We start from the raw sequence: 18,554 nt of genomic DNA on the forward strand, positions 1-18,554 counted from the left end.
ATTTTGGGCCTAAGTGGGCAATTCATTTCTTAAATCACTCTTTTGCTTTAGGCCTTCCAGGGGAGGGCTCATGTTGATTCTGTCGCATGAATGGAGAAATAAAGCAGGCAAAACCCCCTGCCCCCTGAAGGCTGTCTCTCTTCTCTACCTTCTTAGCTGAGTGCTTCTAGAAAAGAAAAACAGGCCAGAAGGAGAAATTCTTCCCATTTTCATTTTTATTTGGGCAGGATCAGGGGGAGGGGGGGCATAGCAATGGTTTTTCCTTCCTCTTTGGAGTTTGCTTCCAATTCTTCAGCTTGTTTGAAAGCTATTACACTTGTCTGTTCTCCCTTTGTAATAAACAACACTAGATTTAAATGTGTGGGGCTGTGAGAGGGACCCCAGTTTCCTCTCCTCTGGAGCTGTTATGAGGAAGGTGAGGGAAGGAGAGAATCAGATAATGATTGGAAACAATTACACAGCCCTTCCATTTTGCTAATGCTTGAATCCAGGAGAATTTTCTCATTTAATTCTCTGAAATGAAGGACCCCTCTGTTGGCCTTAAAATGCAAACAAGAGGCTTTTAGTGTGTGCTTGTCTCAGAAATGGAATGCTGGCTGCTCATATTGATCCAAAACATTGCTGTTGGTTTTTGTTCTTTTTGATATGTGTAATTTTTGTGATGACAGCGATATAGGATTGTTCATGTGCAGCTTGAGGATTGCCAGTAAGTGGCATTATTATTCTAAGTTGCAAGCAGAAATGTAAAAGGAAGTTCAGAGAACGCTTGCCTGAGCCTTCTTTTAGTCTCTCCACATACAAAAGGGAGCATGAAAATCTGAGGCATATATCCCAATCATTTCAGTTTATTCCCTCCTCTCGGAACTCAATTCTCTGGAGTTTGGTATTTCAGACAAAGGACACTTGGTTTGAATGATGCAGATAACAGCTTCTAGTCCATTTTATTCCAGTACGCCTGGACCAAGGTGTTTTGTCAAGTGTACGTGTCAACTATTGGAGTTCGATGTGCTCTGCTTTGGACTCAAAAGCTTCTTAGGTGTAGCGTCAGATCCCCATGGCTCATTACACTTAATACAGGCACATCCAATTTTATTGCACTTCACAGATAGAACATTTTTTTTTTTTTTTTTTTTTTTTACAAATTGGAGGTTTATGGCAACCTTGTGTTGTTAGATGACGGTAAGCATTTTTTTTTTTTTTTACCAATAAAGCATTTAAAAATGAAGGTATGTATTTTTTTAGACATAATACTATTGCACACTTAATAGACTACAATATAGCGTAAACATAACTTTTATATGCACTGGGAAACCAAAAAAATTTATGCGACTTGTTTTATTGTGGTATTTCACTTTATTGTGGTGGTCTGAAACCGAACCTGCAATATCTCTGAGGTACGCCTATAACTACAACTGAATTTGTCTGTTTTATTTGGATCCTCTTATGGGCATTTTAATCCCCATTTTTGGAGGAAGAGAGGTAAAATGACGTATTTGACATTACGCATCCTGGCCGTAGTAAGTCAGGGATTCAGACCTAGGTCTCTGGACCCTCAATCCAGAGTTCTGCCCACTTCTCCATAACTGCCTTTGGGATCAGATGAAGCCAAGGATGGAAAGATGTTACAAGAACGGCTGCTCAGGGGAAGTGGTGAAGGAGAAGAAGCACACATGCAGTTCTCCTCCTGAACACCCTTCTTCCAGCCCCTAGCTACTGCCATCTGACTTCTTCAAGGACAGCACAGGATAATGAATAGTGAAATAACCCCACACCAAATAGGTTTCTGATTCTGAGAGTTGCCCCCGGTGTAGGGAGACAGGGCTCTCTCTCTCTGAAATCAGCAAAGACTTGTTCATTCATCTAACACTTACGAGGATCCTACTGCGTGACAGACGTTGTGCTATGAGCTGCAGGAGACATGACTTGATGGAAATTAGGTATCTCACCCCAGGCTCTCACTGTCTTCTGGGAAACAGGGAGTGAGCGGTTTGAAGGTCATGATTGCTATCTGCTAGCCAACTGCAGTGAGACGGGTAAGCTCAGGTTATTCAACCAATTGGAGTTGAATAAATGGTTGGTTGAATTTTAAAAAATGAAAGAAGTAAGTGACTAAACTGATGACTAAATCACCGAGTTGATGAATGTTCATTATTATTTAAATCTATGATTCTAGAACTGCGATTTGTTGTTTGTTTTATTCCCCTGGTACTGTAACCTTCACTAAAACATACAAAACAACCAACCATTAAACAAACCACCCAGCCAGGGTCTTGGAATTCCTACTTAAGGCTAGCTTAAGGGAGCTAACAAATTCAAAGGGTGGCTGCCTTCAGTTTGCAGAATCTCAAAGTTGGGAATAATTGTTTGTACTCATGAGCCTGTGAGTGAAGTTGGAACAGTGCTGGCATTGGAGTCTACCGTGAAATCTTGCCTCTGTTGGAGTCACACTAGCTAACTGACCCTACCCTGGGCAAGCTGCTTAGAGCTCCTATTTTCTCATCTGTAAAATGGGGACAATGCCATATACAGAACAGATTTTGGTAAGGGTTAAGTAGTTTCCCAATATGGTGCCCAGAACCCAGCAGGAGTTCAACATATGTTACCTAGCTCTCATACTTGGTATTCCCCTCAGTCACTCCCTTTTATTCTCAATGGATTTCTAGACAAATGGTTTCTACCCTTTATTAAAATTTGACTCCTACTCCTGAGAAAACCCTATTTTGAGTATGTGGCCACAGATTAGCTCAGAAAGACTGGTTAAGTAAAGATTGAAATTCATGGAGCCAGGGAATCATGTGAGTCTCCAGAGGAGACAGGGGCTGGGGTGAAGGAATTAAAGGATCTGTGTAGCATGGTACAGAAGAAAGGCAGTGGGTCAAGGATGATATGCTCTGGAAGGGTGTGGGTGGTACTTACTGTTATAATAGGTATCCTAAGTGCTTATAAATGGATTTGGATTTCAGATGTCACTGAATTGGAATAAAATGGGGGCAAAGGATGTAAGACCCAGCTCCTGCCAGTCAAAAAGCTACCTTGACTCATTTCTCCTCTTGCATGAATTTGAAATTGAGCACATTGCTTTGATGAGAATCCTCTTTTAAAGACTGCCCAGATTATGCAGTGTAGAGGCCAGTTGGTTCAGCCCCAAGCTTTTCATTGGCTTCTCCTTCCATTAGCCAGGGTTAGGAGATGGATGAGACAGTCTTCTAAGGCTGAGCTACACTCCTCTGGTGTGGCATCGTGAATGTAATCATTCTAAGCATTAGGGAACAAATCAAATTTTGGGTCACTACTCAGTTGGCCATATCTGCACCTTTATATTCCTAAAAGCACTTTCTATGGAGCTAGACTGTGGTTTAATGAGTGTGCTGGTTAGGGAGGAGGTTGGTCACAGTGGCGGTGTAAGTGATCCTGGAAAGTGCAGAGGGGTAACCGAAAGTGGAAGCACCTGTCAGGACACACTGATTATGCCCTAAGAGCTTCCAGAGGTGTGATAATGGGCCATCTCTGCAGCCACTTCACACTATCAGAGAAATGTTGATGGGAGTCTTTTCATTACTTGCTAGTTGAGGCAGTGAAATGGGCTTCATGATTAGATCCTAACTTTATAAACCCTAAAATGAGTCTGTTATTCTCTCCAACATTCAAAATGCATATGCTTACACATCTATATAGTACATTTAAGCCCATCAGCAAGTTCGATTCTGCCTCTGAACTGTAACCCAAGTCTGTCCATTTTCCTTTGTCTCTCCTGCTACAAACTAATCAAGTTTTTATCTCCTTTCCCCTTCACTGTTACAGTAAGGAGGCAGGGTAGTTTAGTAGATGTGAAAATGGGCTCTGAGATCACACTTTCTATGTTTAAATCCCACTAGCTGTGTGATCTTAGGCGAGTTATTGAATCTCTCTGAGTTTTAGTTTCCTCATCCATAAAATAGGTACAATGATAGACTTCTTCGAAGAGAGACTGCCTGGTAGAGAGTAAGGGCTCAGTAACCATTAGACTTCTTTTTCCCCCTCTATGAAAAGCCTCCTCAGTCTTCTCCTACCTTCCTCTCTAGGTACACCCCCTACCCTCTATTAAAAATACAAAAACAAAACATCTTTATCTCCACCCAGTAATCAAACTCCTTACCATGGGCCACAGGGCCTGATGAGACCTGGCCCTGGCCAAACTCTCATATTATGCTTCCCATTTCCTATAATCTGGCCACACTTATTTCCACGTGATTCCTCCAACATGTTAAGCAAATTTCTGCCCCAGGGCCTTCACATGCTGTTTCCTCTGCTTGGAATGGTCTTCCCTGAGATCTTTCTAGGCTGTTCCCTTCTCACCCTCAGGTCTCAGTTCCAGTTCTCCATCTCAGAAGCCTTCTTAACTGCCTCACATGGAACAGTCTTCCCTGCACCTCCAGACTCTCTTTCTCAGGTTACCCAGTTAATTGTCTTGCTGGCAGCTATTGGCATTTGTTGTAATAGCATCAACTCTCAGGGCTCTTCCCATGTCTCCTGTAATCGTGATCATTTCTGTGTACAAGAGCTCCAGGAGGACTCTCTCTCCCAATAGCCAGCCCCTGCCTTCTCTGGCTGCCCTCAGGCAGCAGGGCCTGCTTTGCCTGGACACTGAGAGCACCTGAAGTGCCCAAGACCACCCATCCCCAAGGTCTAAATACTCCAGCTGCTTCACCCCTGTGGCCCACACTGTCCCCAGAGCTCCCCTTCTGTGAGACTTGAAGGCTACCTGGCCTCCTTCCCTTCATGGTCCCACTTCCCTACTCCCCTTCCAGTGTTTTCTGGAACACCTTATTTAATACACCTTCACCCAAACCTCATCTCAGAGTTTGCTTCTGGAAAATCCAACCTAAGACAATTATTATCTTCTTAAATTGTTTCTGATATCCCACTAGAACAGGATATCCATGAGAATAGTGCCTGTTACAATAATTATGTCTATATATGTTTAAGGATATAAATATAAGCATATAGACTATCAGAGCTTACAAATTATATTTATAACCAGTGTGACATTTTTGGACATAACCATACTCACATCACTGCGTAAATTCCAACAATTACACATCAGTCTACTCTTCCTGCCATCACTGTGCTTCTGAATGGCAAACACTAACTTGTTATAGGGGTTTGCTTGTAGGTTTAGTGCAATATCATGCTTTTTGTTAAATACAAAGGATAAATGGCAAAAGCAATAGCTTGGTTTGGACTTTAAGTGGATATCTAGTATAAAGTTCTGAACGTATGTTTCTTCTTTAGGATTTACTGCCTAATTATATTTTCACCCCTGTTAGATACCTGAAGAGAAAGTTTGCAGTTGCTGAGTTCTGAAATCTCTAAATAGGCTATGTTTGTTGAGCTGGGGAGACATATTCTGGCCCTCAGGGTTTGTAAAGTGGAGACGTACGTCATGGCTGAGGCAGGCTGGAGGGGGAGTGAGGGGTGATTCTGACATTGTACTTAGGCATGTTTCTGGGAAGGTAAGGAGAGTGAATCACGAGGAGCTGCTGAAGAATGCACGGGGGCACAACAGTGGTAGGGTTGTAAAAGGCTTGTAACCTGATCTGGAGTATGAAGTTTGTGGGTAGTTACTGATTTCCCAGTGGGTGGAATTACTTTCCTTCATGAGACGCTGGCTGGAGGAAGGCGGTTGTGAGAACAAACTGCTATCAGATTAGAGCTGTGTGTGGCGGTCCTCCTTCGTGGCTAGCTGATGGAACCAAGTGGCCTCTGACATCTGCAGATGCTCCCGCTACCAAACAGAAGGAAAGCAGCCGAGCAGAGCAGGGCTGGCCCTGCTCAGCTTTGCCTGGGGAGAACGTTGGGTTTCAAGTAGGGGTCTTCCCTGCTTGCCGAAAGGCTGGGGCTGGGCAGTGTGGGGGAGCAGGGCGAGCCTCGGCCATCCCAATTTCCTCGCTCTCCTCCAGGAGGGCTGCGCTGAGCTGAATTCGCCTTTCAGTCAATAGGAACTTGACCAAAGCAGAACGACTTTCACTTCAAAGCCTGTGAAAAATCGAACAAGACTGAAGAGTCCATTAACCCATGCTGGTGATAACGTAAGGGGCTGGCTGTGAGTGGAGTGAAATTCCAAGCGAAGGCTGCCACAGGCAGGCTTAGAAATGGGGTAACCACACTGAGGACATGACTGAGGCCCTGATACACACACCTTGTGGGTTTAACCTTTCTCCCCACAGTAAGAGAGGGATTCCCAAACGTTCTCAAGTGTCTCCATTCTGCTGGTGGAGCCACGATGTACCGGGGATGGAAGATCAGCAAACATTTCCCTAGTGGGGCCATAAGGTGCCAGTCTTGTCTTCATATGTTTCACAAGTGATTCTTTTCCCTCTGCCTCCCTGCACCTCAGCTTCAGGGAGGAGAGGCAATGCCTTCTTTCTGTGGGCATTGCTTTGTATCCAAAGTCCTCTGCAGACCCTCCCTCAGTTCTGGGATGAGGTGCGTGCAGATTACTGTAGGACTGGTACTGAACTGGTACCTCTCAAAAAACCACAGGGGATGACGGTGTACGCCAACTACTGGAGACGGTTTGGATTTAGAATGTGGAGCAGTTACACCTTTTGTCCTCAGCTTTGGACCTCAGCTTCATTTCTAGGATGTTAATGAGAATCTTACTGTTCGTCCTGTTACATAGACGATAGCCACGTAATGTGAGAAATGGGAAGATGAAAGTCTAGTCCGGATACTACAGGAGCACAGAGCAGGGTCACCCAAGTCAGAGTTGGGGTGTCAGGAACATTGTCCTAGGGGACTTGGCAGCTAAGGTAAGACCTAGGAGGCAAGGAGGAGTCAGTCAGGTGAAGATGGGTGGGATAAGTACATTCTGGGCAAAGAAAATAACATGCAAAAACCCAGAAGCAGGAGAGGAGAGGCTGCAGTGGAGTGATGCAGGAGGTGGAGGTGGAGAGGGAAGGAAGAGCCCGCCCACTAAGGGCCTTCAGCTATGCCAGAGCAGCGGTAAAACTCACCCCTGGGAGACTACTGAAGCCCTTCAAGGAGGGCAGTCCTGTGGTCAGGTTTGAGTTTGGGGAAATTTCCTGCTGCTGAGATTGGAAGTGGGAGATCAGTTTGGGAAACTTGGACCAGAGGATGCAGGAAGTTGGCTTGGGGGTGAGATGGATTTGACTTCCTGATGGAGAAGATGTTGAGATAGAGGGATAGAGAGAGGGAGAAATCAAGTCTGCTTGGCTGACCGTGTGCCTGGGGGTGTCTTCGCTCAGAGTGAGCAAAGAAGGAGCAGGTTTGTGGGGAAGACAGCAAGTTCAGATGTGGTTCTTAGGAGTGTTCTCCTCTGGGGCTGCAGTTGTGGCTGAGATCACAGATATATTTGTGGCCTGATGCACCTCAAGGTGGTTTTCCAAAGTGGACAAAAGATACATTTTGATCTTTCCATGGAGCTGATACTGGGGAGAAGGAAGTGACAAAAAGGACCATCTTATTTGAAGTAGCCCTCAGTCGTGAAATTATTGCAAAAGCATATCACACTTCAAGAGAGCTGTGAATTCAGGCAGTGGCATCTTCTGCCATAGCATAAAACTTTCTCTGAAAAGGAAGAATCCAGAGCCCAGAAACACTGCATTTTCCTCTCTGCAAGTCACTTTGACAAAAGAAAACTCCTTTCTATGAAAATACAGAGTTGAGTAGCTCTGCGGGTTCCTAAGCGCCTGGTCTGAATTACAGTTTGGACTTGTCATCACCTGTTGGCCGATCTCCAGGCTTTGTGGGGCTCAGTTACCCAGGCTGTGTTTGCAGGTCTCTCACGCTCATTGCCTCTACCTATAAAGATGGATTTAAGGCTCTGCAATATTTATCTTTTAACCGTTTCTGTTTGTTTGCTTGACATTCAAGCCACAATTTAGAAATGCTGCCTCCTGCAGCTTTACAGACTAATGTAATTTCACAACTCCAATTACAAATGAGAAAAATTATTTCATTTCAAAACAGAGGAGCCAGACGTTTCTGAGAAATCATGGTTAACGAGAAGACAAAGTACTTTCTGCAAAACAGGCTACGTTATTAATGGCTTCCTCAGCTCAAATCTTGCTGACTCTCAGCACGCAGAGCCCTCGTCCTGTGGGGATGCTGGTTTTGAACACCTGAAAAGTCGGTGACTTTCAGATTGATAAACCACGACTTCTGCTGCGGCCTGGTCTGTAGCTCCCACCACCTCAGTGGTCTGTAAACAATGCAGACATGTCCACTGTCTTTCCACCTAGCAAATACATCCTTCCTCCTGCCACTTCCTTTGGACCTCTGTTTTATGGATCATAGCGTTTTGGATGGGGATTTAATAATCATTCCGTTTAACCCTTCATCTGATACTTTGAATACCTCTTCATTATTCCTGCCCAGAGACAGCTACCTACTGCTTAAATATTTCTAGGGATGGAGAACTCACTATTAGACTTTTCCATGAGAATCTACTAATTTAGCTCAATTTTAAGTAGAATGTAAAGTCCGGTGACTTCTCAAGGAGATCTTCATTAATATCTAAAATCTTCCAACGGGCCTTTTCCCTTGCACCCATGTCTTTGTAATAAGATCTAACTGAAGTATCTCAACTAGAATACCAACGGGATGAGCTTTTTAGGAAAAATCTGACCTTTACTATTCTATAGCTCTGTTATATGGCCACTGACAGGTTGCCACTCCCAGGAGGTAGAGGCACCAGGGTTTTTCTTGTCTACTTAAGTCTGCCTCTTATCTCTGTTGGCTCTGCTGCTGTGATGGGCAAGCAACCCCTGGTTACATTCCCTCCCATCCCAGAATAGTGACTGGCACTTAGGGAGCCTTCAATAAATGTAGTAGACTGACTGACTAAATGAATGAATGAGTTAATTAAACTGCCTCCATAGATTAACCCTTTGTCTACTTTTACAAATCTCCTTTCTGCAGGTCCTAGTGATCCCATTTACAGATGGAGAGGTTTTCAATGATTTTTAATCTTGGATCACAAAAGCCTATCGTTCTAGGCTTTAAAACATTGTCTTATTATGCTTTAAACTCAAGACCAACTTTCTTTAAGGTCTTTTCAAATCTTGAGCTTCAACAGAGAACAAGAATGTTGTATCAGAGGCTAGGAGTCTAGCGGGGTAGAACCCAGCACTTTTATTCTCATTTGCTATCACCTGGACTACTGCAGTGGCATATACACTGGTCTCTGTCTGCTCTTTGGTCTTTTCTTCCTCCAGCTGCCCTACATGCTACAATGGCATGAATCACCTTAAAAAAACATCTTTTGAAGACTCCTTTTGCCCAGAGAACTATGGAAGAACAAGATTTTTTTTGTGTTCTAAATTTCCTTTATTAGAATCTTTTTTATTTTACTAGCAAAAATTAACTTCTCAGAGAGGAAGTCTTTATAATTCTTACCTAACTTAAGTGAATGCACAGTTTTTATCTTCTGATGAGGTTTAATTATGACAACATCAGTGAAGAGAGTTAAGTTTCATGAAGTTGGTGAGGTCATTCATCTCCCAAAGACAAAGAGTTTACAACTTCAAATGAACTCACCTAGTTTTTCCTACAAGCATTTTTTTTGTTTGTTTTTTGTTTTTTGTTTTTTTTGCGGTACGCGGGCCTCTCACTGTTGTGGCTTCTCCCGTTGCGGAGCACAGGCTCCGGACGCGCAGGCTCAGCGGCCATGGCTCACGGGCCCAGCCGCTCCGCGGCACGTGGGATCTTCCCGGACCGGGGCACGAACCCGTGTCCCCTGCATCGGCAGGCAGACTCTCAACCACTGCGCCACCAGGGAAGCCCTCTACAAGCATTTTTACACATACAGTTTCCTCTAACAAACAAGAAGTTTCAAAGTTACAAGTTAACATCTTTTAGAAGATAACTTTTAAAACAAACTTCTGCATGAACGTTGCAGGAAATTTCTTTACCCCTTTTAATAAACAGACCTGGACAAAATTTCAACTTTATGGTGACAAGATATGGACTAAGTATAGATTTAACTTAAATGTTATGGTAATTGGTATGTAAATATTATCCTGTCTTTTTTCTTATCTCTCTAAACAAAGGGTAATGGCTAACTCAGCACCTTGTATTCTCAAAAGTCCTTAGGCCAACCATTTCTTGAGTCCAAACAAAGTACCATTAACCCATGGCCCATGATTCCATCTATAATATTAAACAAAGCTGAATCAAAATTTTTGTTGCCTGTAATTCTCTGTTTCCATAGAACTATAATCTTACACCACCCATCGCATTTAAGAATTTTCCTTTTCAATGTTATCTCCTGTTATTCTACTTCCAAGAGACTATTCTACTTACCCAGGTCCATGTACTCTATTTTTATTTTTTATTTTTATTAAAATTTTTATTTTATTTTTTTATTGAAGTATAGTTGATTTACAATGTTGTATTCATTTCTGCTCTACAGCAGAGTGACTCAGTTATACACATATATACATTCTATTTTTAATATATTCTTTTCTGTTATGGTGTATCACAGGATATTGAATATAGTTTCCTGTGCTGTACAGTAGGACCTTGTTGTTTATCCATCCTATATATAATTGTTTACCTCTGCTAATCCCAAACTCCCACCTCCCACCCCATCCCTCCCCCACCCTCCTCCCCCTTGGCAACAACAAGTCTGTTCTCCATGTCTGTGAGTCTGTTTCATAGTTAGGTTCATTTGTGCCATATTTTAGATTCCACATATAAGTGATATCATGTGGTATTTGTCTTTCTCTTTCTGACTTACTTCACTTAGTATGATAATCTCTAGTTGCATCTATGTTGCTGCAAATGGCATTATTTCATTCTTTTTTTATGGCTGAGTAATATTCCACCATTGTATACATTGCTACATCTTGGTCCATGAACTCTAAATCACTCTCTGTTCTCTAAATCCCCACTCTCCTGATGGCAATATTATTTACTCATCAGTGACCATCTCAAATGACACCTCTTCCATTCATTCCATCAAGATTTACTGAGTAGCTACTATGATCCAGGTACTGTGTTGGGCACCTGAGATTTAGTCTGGCTGTCATGAAGCTTACACTTTGGTTGGATGAATGGACATTAATTATACTAATTAGAATTTAATTACAAACTGACATTAGTGCTCTGAGAGAAGGGACACAATTCTATCAGAGCCTATAAAGTCTTCTATGAACCTTCCAACCATAGATCATTTCTCTCTTCTGAAGCCCTCATGGCATTTTATGACTGTACAAGTCTGAATTCTTTGGTTGTGAGTGACATAAACCTAGTCTGATAAATTTAACCGAAAATAAATGTATTTGGATGATAGGGAGCCATTCAAGAATCAGAGGAAAAGCTGGGGAACCAGTCTTCAGAGAGGGGAGATTCAGAATAGCCCTGGGAGAGGAAGCAGCAAGCCTCCCCAGGGCACCTGTGTGCAGACAGATGAGCTCCAAGAAAGATAATACCCTTTGTCTAGTGATGATGAGCACAGGCTCTGCAGTCAGACTGGATCCAACCACTTACTAGCTCTGTATACTTGGGCATGTCCCTCTGTTTCCTCATCAGCAAAATGGGAGAAATAACAGTATCTACCTCCTAGACTCATTGGGAAGATTGAAGTAGTTCATGCAAGAAACTTCAAACAGTGCCTGGCACATTGTAAGCATTCAGTATGTTAGCAATGTCAGCAATAACTGTTATTAAAGTTCCCTCAAGGTTCCGATCAAGAGGTTATCCTAATTAGGGTCAGGTACCCAACCCTGGTCCAGAGGAGGGCAGGGAGCCTTATGACAGTATCCCTAGGTTTATATCCCACAGCAGGGTGGCTCACCAGGGTGAAACCAGGGTGCTGTGCCAGAGCAGGTATAGATGCTGGGCTGACAGAACACGAGCTGCTGTCTGATTCTTCCCACCGGCATCTTATTCTGTCTTCTGCCATTGCCCTTTGTTTTGTTGCTGATCACCTCTGTCGTATTTTAAGTACCTAATGGGTGAGAACCGTATATTATCTCTGTACTTCCAGAAATACAGTGCCTTCCACATCGAAGATGTTCAGCACCTACTTGTTGTATTGAATTAAAATAAAGTTGGCATATGTGATTCATATTTCAGCTCTAGAAGCATCTAGGTAGGGATGGCTTGAAATTTGGGGGGATTTTTTGATCTCTCAAGGTTTGCCATTTTTAATAGAAATATAGAAAGAATGCTGTGCAGGATTTCAGAAACTTCTAGGTGTTTCCTGAGAGAGAGTTACCCATCTTTGCAAAGGTTTTAATTTATTTAAAATGAAAGTCGTGGTGTACAAGGGTACAAGTGGAAAGTTGTTTGTTTTTGTACTGTTTATGCCAGTGAAAAATGTCCATCAATAGGCATATGACTAAATGAACAAATATGTCCATAATAGAGAATACTATAAAACAGCTATAAATAATTAATGTTGATCCTTATATGTAATGACATAGAAGGCGCTCCAAAAAATATTGGTGAATGAAAACAATCAAGGTACAGAACAATATGTGCAGTATAGTCCCCTTTTATAAAAAGGCAACAAAACCAAAATGACATTAAATTTTTTGTACTGATAACATACATGTGTAAAACATATAAGAAGATCTTGAAAGATGATCATCACAGTGCGATATGTTTTACTTAAATGAAAAGCCAAATCAAAATGATACTACATATTTTGTACTGGTATACAAACACACATACATACATTTTTATATGCACATACACATACGTCTATATAGAATGGAATAACTGGTTGGTTGCCTCTGGGGAGTAGGGGTTGTAGGAGGGGCCAGAACTGTGAATAATGTTCTAAGGAAATCTTACCCTAATTTTTTTTTAAATTAATTTATTTAATTTATTTATTTTTGGCTGCACTGGGTCTTTGTTGCTGCGCGTGGGCTTTCTCTAGTTGTGGCAAGTGGGGGCTACTCTTGGTTGTGGTGCGCGGGCTTCTCATTGCGGTGGCTTCTCTTGTTGCGGAGCATAGGCTCTAGGCGTGCGGGCCTCAGCAGTTGTGTTACATGGGCTCAGTAGTTGTGGCTCACGGGCTCTGGAGTGCGGGCTCAGTCGTTGTGGCACATGGGCTTAGTTGCTCCGCGGCATGTGGATCTTCCCGGACCAGGGCTTGAACCCGTGTCCCCTGCATTGGCAGGTGGATTCTTAACCACTGCGTCACCAGGGAAGTCCCTTAACCTAATTTTTAATATTTGCATTTTTTACAAGAAGAATATATTCATGAATTATTTATTTAATGAAATGTTATCTAAAAAATAAAGAAAAGAAGCTAAAAAACGAGGAAGCTCAGATGCCTCTGAACTGCCTTCATTCCAGAATGCCGGGACATTTTGCTTCCTGTCATCACCAAGGAACTGAAGGAGCTGCTGGAGCAGAAGGATGAGATGCAGCACCAGGTCCAGGAGAAGAAGTACTGTGTCGAGTTACTCAACAGCATTTTGGAGGTCCTCAGCTGTCAGGATGCGGTGAGTCTTCGTGATGATGTAGACGTCCTGGACTCAGACTAGGGCTGAGTTAAGTTCTAAAATATTGATGCTGATGAATAGCAGTCGAAGTCTAAAGATAAAAGTCAATGGCTTTCTCAGTGGGCCTACTTTTCCAGTGACTAATTCCCTGGCTGTGAAAGACAGCTTGGGGACTAGAGTTAAGCATGTAGCATTTTGTCACCATATTTCTTGTTGGACAGGCTTTCTCAGGGTGTAGGTATGGACATACTGCAGACTTTTTCGATTGCCTGTCCATTTACTAAAGCCCTGGTTTGCAGGGATGAGGGTAGGAAAGTTTTTCTATGTCTACATAGCCAAGAAAACCCCACTTACCTGCTTTCTTGGCTGATTTTCCTTGGTTTTGTTTCTCCAGTTATCTCCTGCAGTGGTGAAACGGTTAAGACTCTTTCTGGATGAGCAGATTGCTCATGCCTAGACCCTTGAGATAGGTTGAGGCATTAGGTGATGATAGAGAGATGGCTGTGGCAGTGAAGCCAATGTAATATTGGTCAACGTCATTCAGAGATTAGGTAGGAATGAGACCAAAAGGAAAGTCTCAGTGGGGGTAAGTAGAGGGCTTCCAAAGGGCAGAGTCTGCAGAAGATAACGAGGGAGACAGAGTGGTGATAATGGGAAAGACTGAGAGGTGGTGATTAAACACAGGACTAGAATTCTTGAGACTTGGAAGACAGAGATAAACATTCGTGATTTGACTCAGGTTCCTTTTGCAGCCTTACCTTGTCCTTGAATAATGTCGAGGAATATCTGTCCTTATGTGGGCTGGTTTCAGAGGACTGGGTAGACCCAAACAACCAATAAATCTTCTCTAAGTATTTGTGTGACCATTCTCTCCATCCCCTCTCCTCCCTAGAAAATCCTCAGAGAAGGGCTTTCTGGATGAACGGTGTCTATGATTGACTGTATTAGAACACTCTGCAAAACAATATTTTTTTTCCTGTGCATATCCAATAGTCAACCATTATTATCAATTTCCCTGTATGTCTCTCTCCTGTCTTGTCCTTTCTACTCTTACCATCCTAATTAAGTTTTTCTTATCTCATTTCTAGGTAAGTGAGATACATAGCTAGCTTCATTTGTTCATTCATTCATTCATTTGTACATATGATGTACTGAGTACGTGCCAGGCATTGGGTACACAAAGGCATGTCTTTTTTCTTAAGAAAATACTTATATAAATAAGCAATTGCAATATAATATAATGACTAAAATCTAGATGCATACTAGGGGGTACTGGAACTACAAAGACTGTGTGTGTGTGTGTGTGTGTGTGTGTGTGTAATCATTTTTGTCAAGGAAGCCTTCACAAGAGAAGTGAAGCTTCAGCTGGGTGTTCAAGAGTGAATAGTTAATGATCACAACTGTTACTTAATTTGCTGTTTTCTAGGCGTTGTGCTAAATGCAATCCAAGCCTTCTTTCTGCTCACCTGATCACTGCTGAGGATTATCATTCCCATTTTATAGATGAAAACCTGAAATTCACAGACTTAAAAGTTGAAGGCCAAACAGCAAACAAATTGTAGGGTGATAATCGAAACCCAGGTTGGCCCAACTCCAAAGTCTGCATAATCATAGGCATTGGGGATATAAAAGCATGGTCTTTTCCCTCTCATTTTTTCCTATCCTCATCCTTTTTTTCAGGGAGAGGGAGTATAAGGCCCCAAAGCTTGGATATCTAAAATTCACTCTGTGAGAATGTCATGATGATGGTGTTATTTTCATAAGCATGTTCACTAGCCAGCTATTGAACTGGTTCCAGTCTTTGTTATTCTATTTTATTGTTTATTGTTATTTTAAAAAAAATTTAAGGGAATGTTTGCTCTTACTCTCACAGTGTAAAAACATGATGGTTGGCCTATTATTTCTCCAGAAACTTCCCAAAGAATGTTGCCTCTTCTTGTTGAAAAGAATTTACAATGTTTCTTACATTTTAGTAGTGCTCACGTCCCTTTTCATGGGGAAAGAAAATCCTAGATGCTTGGGACTACACTAGTGGACCCTGGTTTGAGGAACAAACTTATAACGTGTTCTGCCAATTTCCTGATTTGGGTAGAGGGATGGCCCCAGTACACAGTTTATTTGTTACGCAGCGATGCTAGGCTCTGCCTGTCCCATGGAAGTGGCCCCCTAGAATTCTATGCTGGCAGGTTGTCATCATTTTGCACATTGGGTGACACCAGACACTGGTGAGAAGAGGCTGCTCTCTCACACACCCTGAATACTTGGGACTTCAAAGCCAAGAAGTAAGTGGGAGGCTCTGAGCTCCCCTTGGTGGTTTGTGGCAGCTGGACTTGAGGCGTGTGGGTGGTGTGGTGTCACTCCTCACTGCCTCTGAGCGCACTGCTTTTATAATGACTTCTGAACGTGGGGACTAGCCCGCCTCTTTCCCAGGATGAGCAACTGTCTTTGGTGATGAGTTGTTAAATACTGTTATTACCACTGGGTTTGGTACAATGTTGGTACAGCGTGTGAGCTTCACATATAACTTCTCCAGCTCGTGAAGATGGAAATCTCTCCTCTTCTCAAAAGCTTTTTCTTTCACGAAGAAGATTCACTCAGTAACCACTATAACTTTGAGTTAAACCAGAAATCAGAAGTTGCAAAGTATCTAATCTAAATCTCTCTTATTCTAGTATATGGCAACTGTCAACTTTGGCTACACATTACATCACCCGAGGAGCCTTTTTAAAAGTAGCTGTTGCTAAGTTCCAGTCCTAGTTGTTGTGATTTAGTTGCCTGGGGTTGGCCAGGGCATCGCAATAACGTGTTCACCAGGTGATGATAATAGGCCGCCAGGGTGGAGGACCACAGTTCTAGTGCAAAAGGTCTTAAACATGATAGTACATCCCACTGACCTGGAGGGGCTGTTAAAACAGGTTTCCGATCATTAGGTTTGGAGAATGGGACCTGATTGTTTATTTATTTATATTTTTAAAAATATTTATTTAGGCTACCCCGGGTCTTATCTGCAGCACGTGGGATCTTTGTTGCAGCATGTTTAGTTGCAGCATGTGGGCCTCTTAGTTGTGGCATGAGGACTCTTAGTTGAAGCATGCATGGGGGATCTAGTTCCCCGACTAGAGATCTAACCCGGGCCCCCTGTATTGGGAGCGCAGAGTCTTACCCTCAGGACCACCAGGGAAGTCCCCTGATCATTTATTTTTCTAACAAGTTCCCAGATGATATGGATACTGCTGGTCCAGGGATACACTTTAAGAACCACTACTCTAATGTGACCTAATTTTTTTTTAATCTTCAGTATTCACTGGAAATGGAAGAACAGTGGGGCTCGTCCTCAGTTCTTTACCTTCTTAATTGAAGGGCCCTTTCCAGTCTATAAAACTTTGCATCTTCCAATATGGCATTTAATAAACCATAAAACGGCAGTCTTCAGACACACTCATTTGTACTCATGAATTCATTTTTATGCAGTAGTGGGGACATGGCCTGTGCAAAGATCTGACTTTGAAAATCCAAACCATCAGGTATGCTGTTGGTTTCTTCAGGCACTAACTCTTCAAAATTGGAAATTTTGGAGAAAAATTCAAAAGACTCCCAGGATAAATGTCCTGGATTTTTCTTCTGGTTGTTTGGATCCTCTCTGTTCCTAACAACATAGCCATCTATTTTTTTTTTTTTTTTTTTTTTTTTTTTTTTTTTTTTTTTTTTTGCTGTACGCAGGCCTCTCACTGCTGTGGCCTCTCCCGTTGCGGAGCACAGGCTCCGGACACACAGGCTCCGCGGCCATGGCTCGCGGGCCCAGCCGCTCCGCGGCATGTGGGATCCCCCGGGATCGGGGCACGAACCCGTGTCCCCTGCATCGGCAGGCGGACTCTCAACCACTGCGCCACCAGGGAAGCCCGCCATCTATTTTTTTTACTGACTTTTTCTTGGCACCATGGGATAGTCCATCTCTCCAGCCCAAGAATGGACTATACCTACCTGAACCATTGCCCAAGGGCAGAACCACGTGTAGAAATTTAGCAATTACAATGCAGTATGCCAGGCTTCCTTCTGGGGGGCATTGTGTGTTTGGGGGTTGGGAAAGAATGCTTGTCTTCAATAGATTGTCATTGTTTGGGTAATTACAGCCCAGCACAGCAGGCCTGGCATGTGGAAGCTATGTTTTCCTGTTATTACCGTATTCATTGTAACCCTGGGTGGCATATGACTCAGGGAGGGATGTCCACCTAAGCCTGGATGTTGATATTTTTTTAAGGATAGTGTTAAATCCCCTCACTCAGCTTGCTTGCGTTGCACTTAACATAGGAAAGGGACAGGCTCAGGTGAAGGATGAAAGGTCTTCTGCCTGTATTAACTCCTTTTCTCCCCCTCACCGAGAGCAAGTTTAATTGTCAACTTAGGTTACTTTGAAAGGTGGTTTCACACTGCCTTTGTTCTGTGCCTTGCTGGCTGCCAAGTAACTCATAAAATTTAATTTTGCTCCAGACCCGGAGGGAGTTGGCTTTCCCCCACCCCGCTCTTGAAGCAGGCTTTTTGTTTCTATGTTTCATTCCTCTGACACAGACGGGAGAGTCGTCATGTTGAACCCTGCTTAGCAATCACAGAGTGGGTAAAGGTGACTCCTGGCTCTGAAGAGAAGTTGGTGTTGGTTGTATCTGCATCATGAAGGCAGAGAATGCACAGAATCAGCTTAAAAAATAAACCCTTGGAGCCCATTGACTAAACCTGAGGGGTTTTACCGAGGCCCTCTGTTAGTCATGATTAGTTTGGGGTTTCTGGTGTTTTTATTCATCAGCTTAGACACTGGTAGAGAGGGCTTTTGCTCGTGCTTCTTCTCTTGCTTGAAATTTCCTTTCCAGTTCCTGTTCTTTTTATGCAAGGAAAACCCTAAACTCCTTTTAGCTTCAGCTCAGGTAATAGTTCCTTTCTGAAATCTCACTTCCGTGTGCTCTCCACACACACCCCTCCCGCACCTGCCAACCTCAAGGCAGGTTTAAGGGCCTCCTTCTCTGTGTTCCTAACTATGTGTTCAGACCGATATCCCAGCGCTAATTGCTTTGTGTTGCCCTTTCCTGTGTGTGTCCCGTGCCA

General features: G+C 42.9%; 1 protein-coding gene across 1 annotated transcript in view; it reads left to right on the forward strand.

Annotated features, from left to right (window-relative positions):
- DOCK2 (dedicator of cytokinesis 2) overlaps nucleotides 1–18,554 on the forward strand; it is a 417,518-nt gene that overhangs the window by 133,663 nt on the left and 265,301 nt on the right. Inside the window, exon 26 of the mRNA XM_082621317.1 lies at nucleotides 13,312–13,460. Coding sequence (XP_082477443.1) covers nucleotides 13,312–13,460 — 149 coding nt within the window. The remainder of the gene's footprint in view (nucleotides 1–13,311; nucleotides 13,461–18,554) is intronic.

Source organism: Mesoplodon mirus (assembly GCF_964341445.2).
Source record: "Mesoplodon mirus genome assembly, chromosome: 5".
Taxonomy (NCBI): domain Eukaryota; kingdom Metazoa; phylum Chordata; class Mammalia; order Artiodactyla; family Ziphiidae; genus Mesoplodon; species Mesoplodon mirus.